This window comes from Echinops telfairi, unplaced genomic scaffold (assembly GCF_000313985.2).
Source record: "Echinops telfairi isolate 266 unplaced genomic scaffold, ASM31398v2 ScPeMD7_3533;HRSCAF=4204_1, whole genome shotgun sequence".
Lineage (NCBI taxonomy): Eukaryota > Metazoa > Chordata > Mammalia > Afrosoricida > Tenrecidae > Echinops > Echinops telfairi.
Window position 1 is genome coordinate 25,153,370 of NW_022107432.1, and position 6,251 is coordinate 25,159,620.

The 6,251-nt window shown below is 53.2% G+C and overlaps 1 protein-coding gene across 1 annotated transcript; it reads right to left on the reverse strand.

Moving 5' to 3' along the window:
- Nucleotides 1-1,466: 1,466 nt before the first annotated feature.
- TSPO2 (translocator protein 2) lies at nt 1,467-2,943 on the reverse strand. Its single transcript, XM_004710753.2, has 3 exons — nt 2,738-2,943; nt 1,911-2,052; nt 1,467-1,670 (listed from the first exon to the last, which is right to left on the reverse strand). Exons 1-3 carry the CDS (start codon nt 2,908-2,910, stop codon nt 1,467-1,469), a joined length of 519 nt encoding a protein of 172 aa, XP_004710810.1. The 5' UTR covers nt 2,911-2,943.
- Nucleotides 2,944-6,251: the final 3,308 nt, after the last annotated feature.

The following is a 6,251-nucleotide window of genomic DNA, read 5'->3' on the forward strand; positions in this document are numbered from 1 at the left end:
CTCTTGGTGGGAAAGTGTCACCATTCTCCCTCGGAGCATGGAGAGTATCAAGAATTTATTCAAACAAAAAATGCAAGACGATTGGCATAGTGCCTTGTTATGAACGATTTGGATGCTACTTGACCCTGCGGGGACTTTCATAGGTTGCCTGGGAAGTTCTGTCCATTGTCTTTGAGCTCCATGTTTCCATGACCACTTCGAAGCTCCCTCATGTTTAATATTGCTTTTAGGGAAGCTCTTCTCAGGTGTGTTTGTCCAGGTTGACTAGAGAAACAAATTCATAGACACTCATGTGTATAGGATAGAGCTTTATATAAAGAGTAATTGTACATTAAAAAAACATCCCAGCCTAGCCCAGCCCAGATCAAGCCCATAAATCTGATATTAGCCCATATGTCCAGTACCAGTCTGTAAATTCCTCCTCAGACTCACACAGCACATGGAATATGTTCACAGGTCAGTGGGTGGAAAGTCTTGTGGATTCGGTGGTGGTGGAAGCATTTCAGTGCTGGTGTGGGTCTCCACGTGGCTTCTCCAGCTCCAGGGCACTGGCCCCAACAGCATAGCTCCATGTGCCTTGTCAACAGGAATGTCTTGCAGGGAGTGAGCGCGTGTCCTGCCTCCAGCGAGCTATTTATCTCCTTAGCGCTCCAAATGAGGTCATCCAGCTGAGGAACAGGCTAAACTCCAGCCCTTCACTCTTTAATAGTCTCAAGTTGACAACAGATTATGTAACTACCACATCAGGTAATGAGAATTCTGTGTCCCCACCATGGCTGGGGGGCGGGGACAGTTTGCCGAGTGAAATAATTCAGGAGCAAAAGAACAAACACTGTGTGATCCCACTGACGTGAAACAAGCCGGTATCTAGGAACCCAAGCGGCAGGAACACCGAGTGTGGGTTCACGGCGGTGAGATGCTGGCACAGAGATCGCAGTGATGGTGACGCGACATCAAATATGCAACCAAAATCACTGAACCGTTTAAGTGTGAAAGTTGTTGGGTTCCTGGGTGTCTTGGCGTGTTTATCTTTACCACAATAAAAACAAAAATACCAGCATCTGAAATGTTTCTGTGGGTTTGATATCCCCCCGCCCCATTGCCATATATGCACTTGGGTGTACACACACACACACACACACACACACACAAAGCCCTCCCACCCTGAAGCCCTCCACACTTGCCCTCACATCACACACTCCAAGCCAGTACCAGGATTTTATTATTTGCGTGTAAAAATATATATATATAAAAGATGTCTCTCTCTCCTTCCCACTTTGACTTCTATGGAAAGGAAGCACCAGGTCCCCAGGTGGCCACATTGGGACAAGCCACCACCCTTAGGGAATTGGTAGTTCCTGGCCCCTTCCCTCTCCTTCCACTCCCTGACCTAGCTCTGAAGCCCTGCCTGCCGCCTCTCCCACCCCTTCCCTGGCCACTCTCTCTGCTCCCACCCTGCCCCATCCTCAGTTGCTCTCCTCCCCCGTGGTGACCTGAGGCTGGGGCTCTGGACATAGGCTGTCCCTCCACAGGTGATAGGCAATGGAAGTTGTCACAGTGAGCCAGGCCAGGTAGGGCAGCAGGAGCAGAGCGGCCAGCTTGTTGATGGGGTGCCAGATGAGAGCGGTGCTCATGACCAGTCCGTAGAGCAGCAGCAGGTGCAGCAGGGCCTGGGCAGAGGGGCAGGGCAGTCAGGCAGGCTGCCCAATGGAAACAGCCCGAACCCTGTGTTCAGCTCAGCCATGTTCCCGGGGGCTTCTTCATGCACCCGAGAGACAGGAGTGAGGACAAGTCTAGGCACCTGCTCCCTAGCTGATCTTGGTGGGTCTGCTCAAGTCCTCTTCCTGGAGCCTGGGGGGGTTTCCCTTCCCCTCCTGGTGACCCTGCATTACTCAGCATGAGTGCCTTACCAGACCGGTGCTGTGGACGGCAAAAAAGAGGACCAGGACTGTCCAGCTGATGGTGAGCTGCACAGCATACAGGCCGAGAGGCAGGGCCAGTGTCCGCCCAAAGCCCCCTCCCAGGTCTTTCCACACTAGGTACGAGGCATAGCTGTGGAAAGATGGGGGCAGAAGAGCTCAGAGGGAGGGCGCGCCATGGCAAATGGAAGAGGACTCGGTGCAAGGACTCTTGGTGACCAAGAGGGGACCCTTGTGGCCAAGCGGGAGCAGGTGGGTCTAGGCAGTGGGTGAGGAGCAGTGGTAGTTGGTGGGAGGGGTTGGCCATGGTGAGGTCGGGGAGGGGCTGGGGGGATTGGAGAGGGTGGAAGCAAAGGGCTGGCGGGAACCCTAGGCAGGCCCAGAAGGTTTCTGGGAATATTTTACAGCCTCTGGTTGTGGGGCCCCTAGAAGTGGCAGGATGGGGTGCCATCCTTTGAAAGTCAACATGGGGCAGAAGTTCAAGGTTGGGGAGCCTGGTTTCCACAGACGTCAGAGGGGCAGGATAACAGGCAGGTTGCTCAGGGAACCAGCGCCCCTATCCTTTTATAGTACCCTGTTAGGGACTCCTGGTGGTGTAGTGCTAATGTGTTGGGCTGCTAACCACAAGGTCAGCGGTTTGAATCCACAAACTGCTTCTCTAAAGAACGATGAGGCAATCAGCTTCCATAAAGGTTTATGGTCTCTAAACCCTACTCTGCCTATAGGGTGGCAATGAGTCAGAATCAATTCGATGGCAGAGGGTTTTGGGGGTCCAAGCTGTGGGTCCCAGAGCCAGGGTGTGAGAAATGGACACTTACCCTACGACTGAGTAGATGGTTGTCCAAACCAGCAGCAAGACTTTGTGGGGAGGGCACCAGGCTGGCTTCCTCTGGCCCTCACACCAGCCAGGCATCCGATGACGGGCAAAAAGCCAGACCAGGATGGGTCCCAGCTGGGGGAGGGCCACAAAGATGGCCCCTTGGGGCCACATTCTTCTTGAGAAGGTCCAATCTGAGGAGGCCGAGAACAATGTAAGTTACAAGCTTACCGCTGTCAATGCCTCCATCTCCTGACCGGATGCTACCCACTGGCCTTGCCTCGGGCCCAACTCCAATCTCTCCTCCTTTGAGGTATCTCCACCCACAATGCCTTGCTCCTTTCTGACTTCCACCGTTTCTGATTTCTTCATGCCACTCATGTGACCCTTGCAAGCCACTCCAGTATGGATAACAGCTTCTGAGGCAAGAGGGTCCATCCTGTAATGCGTGTTCGGCTCTGGGACGCTGGTCTAGGAGGGACCACCTTTCTGGTCCCCACAGCATATGGAGGTTGGCTGGGTCCCGGACAAACACTCTGCGGGGACAGTGTCATCAATGGGACCCAGCAAAGCAGACAGTCACTCACTGGTCCGGCTGCATTTGGAAGGCCCAGTTGTCAAAGGCAGGGCCCTGGGCATCTTTCCTGGGCAAGAACAGGGCTGGCCAACCTGCCCCGACTTATCTTATCACACCAGACTGGCAAACGCCAGGGACCCCTGGCAGCTTGATCACCCGCCAAACTCAAACTCAGTGGAGGGCCACTGTGGGCTCCTGCCCTGGAAACTGAGCTCGCTTTTCCACTTGGTGCCCTAGGGGCTAAACGAGGTTCCCCCTGCTCCTCCCCACTTCCAGGATCAGGATGCAAACCCAAGAGCCCGGGTAGCTTCTGGTCTAACCTCAGAGAAGCAAACTACCTGGACACTGATTAGGAAAAAATAAAGAAGAAGCTGCAGGATTCCCTTGCATGCCATTGGCATACGGGACACTGTATGGGCCTGCTCCGAACCAATGGCCTGCTCACTAGCGTCCTTCTCATCGGCACTTGGAAATTTTAGCTGGTACCCACAATGGCCAGAGCTTAGAGGAAAGAAACACTCTCCTGACCATGCTCAGTGCTCCTAAGGGATTGTCTCCTTCAGCTTCTCCTGGCAAGGGTCCCTAACCGTGTCCCGGAGGGTCTTGAGACAGGGCTGAGCAGCCTGCCTGCCGGGGCATCTGTCCAGTCCCCTCCCTGCTCTCCTCCCTGCCCCTGCGCTATCTTCCTTTCCTAGGCCTCTCTCTCTGTCTGCTCTGTTTCTACCCTGTGTTGAGTCCCCTCCAGGCTCGTACCCTCCCCATCTCCACTCCCGTTTCCTCCTGACCCATCCTTCCCAGCACTTCCTTTCTCCCAGACGTTGCACTCCCCTTACCTCGGGCCTCTCAGCTCTCAGATGGGCGCCTGGGCATATGTGAAGGCCGAGGAGGGTGGGGCCAGGGAGAAGGGTGGAGGGGAGCTCCCACATCACCTATCACCAGACACCCATCTGGGAGGCCTCTGGGGGAAGCCCCTCTGATAGAATGGTGGAGCCTTTGGCACTGGGAGACCGTAACCTTCTGAGACAGCTCAGCCCTAGGCGGCTGGCTGCTGACACCTGTGGTCTGCATCTCTGTAAACCAGTTTTGTGTTTGTGTCCACAGAGGTGGCAGTGGGGCCCTCAGCTTTCCCCAGAGCTTTTGTAACTGGGAGTACCCCCAAGTGAGGTAAGCACCAGCTTTGGAAATGAGTTCATGGCACATGGACACAGCCCGGTGATGGCCTCCTGGGTGGCATGGCCAACCCAGCCTGGAACTCTAGCTTGGCTGACCTTGTATCGAGCCCCAGGACTTCATGGCTCAGAGGATAAAGCCTGGGTGAGTCAGACAGAGCTTTGTGCAACAAAGCCTTACATCTTCCCGCCTCGGTCCTGGCCCGAATGCTGGGGCACCCTGTCTTGCTTGTCCTTTGCCGGAAGCTAGCTGCTCCCCATTCATTTCTTTGCCACACCTGTCTGCTTTGGGGAACCCAGCTCCCGCGGGAGGCGGACCTCTCTCACCTCCACCCAGGGAAGGAAGCAGAGCGCAGGGACAGGAGTCTAGGGAGTCATGAACGGTGACCCAAGCAGCAGCAGTCACATGTCCTCGATGCCTGGCGCTAGAGCAGTTCACCTCGCTGCCTCGGCTGTGGGAGGCAAACGATTTTTGGAGACAACTATGACCATATACAGAGCACCCCGTTTTTCGGCAGGTACTTTAAACTTAGTAGCCTTCATTATGACAATTATGAACCCCTGCCTGATGGATGGCATCTGCCTTTAAAGAGAAGGCTCAGAGGGTGTCTGCATTACCCAGCGCTGCTGTCTTAAAGAGTACCACAAATGGGCGGCTTTCTAGGACAGAGGTTTATTTTCTCATGGTCTGTTAGCCACATCGGGATCTCAGCCAGGTCAGTTCTTTCTGTTAGCCTCTCTCCGGATTTCTGGCATCCCCAGCAATTCTTGGGGTCCCGTCCTTTTATAAGAGGGCTTCAAACAGTGTGTGGGAAAATGGCATCATCTTTCAGTCATTCCAATTTTTCTACGAACATTTGGAAGCCCCCTTACTGACGTGTCCTTGAGTGGGGTCTGCATCTGACTGGCCAGGGCTAGTTTGCTCTTTTTATCAACCATCACTCAGAAGTGATAAGGGTTAGGACCCCCCTTACAGTGTGGTTGTTAGGTGTCTGTTCTGACCCACGGCACCCCTCTGTGCAAGGGCACGGAACAAGGCTGGGTCCTGCGACATCCTCACGATTGTCCCCAGGCTGGAGTCCTTTGTTACTGCGTCAGTTCATCTCGTGAAGGGGCTTCCCCTCGTCCTCCTCCTGGACCAAATGTGATGTCCTCCTCCAGAGACTGGTCTCTCCTGACAACATGCCCAAAGTACGTGCGACGACGTCTCCCATCCTTGCCTCAAAGGAGCAGTCTGACTGTACTTCTGCCAAGACAGAGTGGTTTGTCCATTTAGCAGTCCATGGGACTTCCTTTCTTTTTCAGTTCTTTTAAAAAGGTTTCTTGCAGCCGTTCTCAACCTGTGGGTCGTGATCCCTTTGGGGGGGGGGTGTCAAATGGCCCTTTCACAGTGGTTGCCCGATTCATAACAGTAGCAAAATGACAGTGATGAAGTAGCTACAAAAAGAATGTTATGGTTGGCAGGGTCACCACAACATGAGGAACTGTATGAAAGGGTCGCAGCATTAGGAAGGTTGAGAACCACTGGTTTGTTGGCATATACTCCACCTATCATACAATTCAATCATTCAATCATATCAAGAAGAGTTGTGCAATCATCACCCCAATCAATTTCAGAACATTTTCTTCTCATACTCATTGTTGTTAGCTCCCCACTTCCCCCATCTCCTGTGCCATTCCCCTAAGAAGTTAGTAATCCAGCTACTATCTCTATATATTTACCTAGTATCTTCAATTTCTTTATTGTTATTATTATTATTATTTTAAAC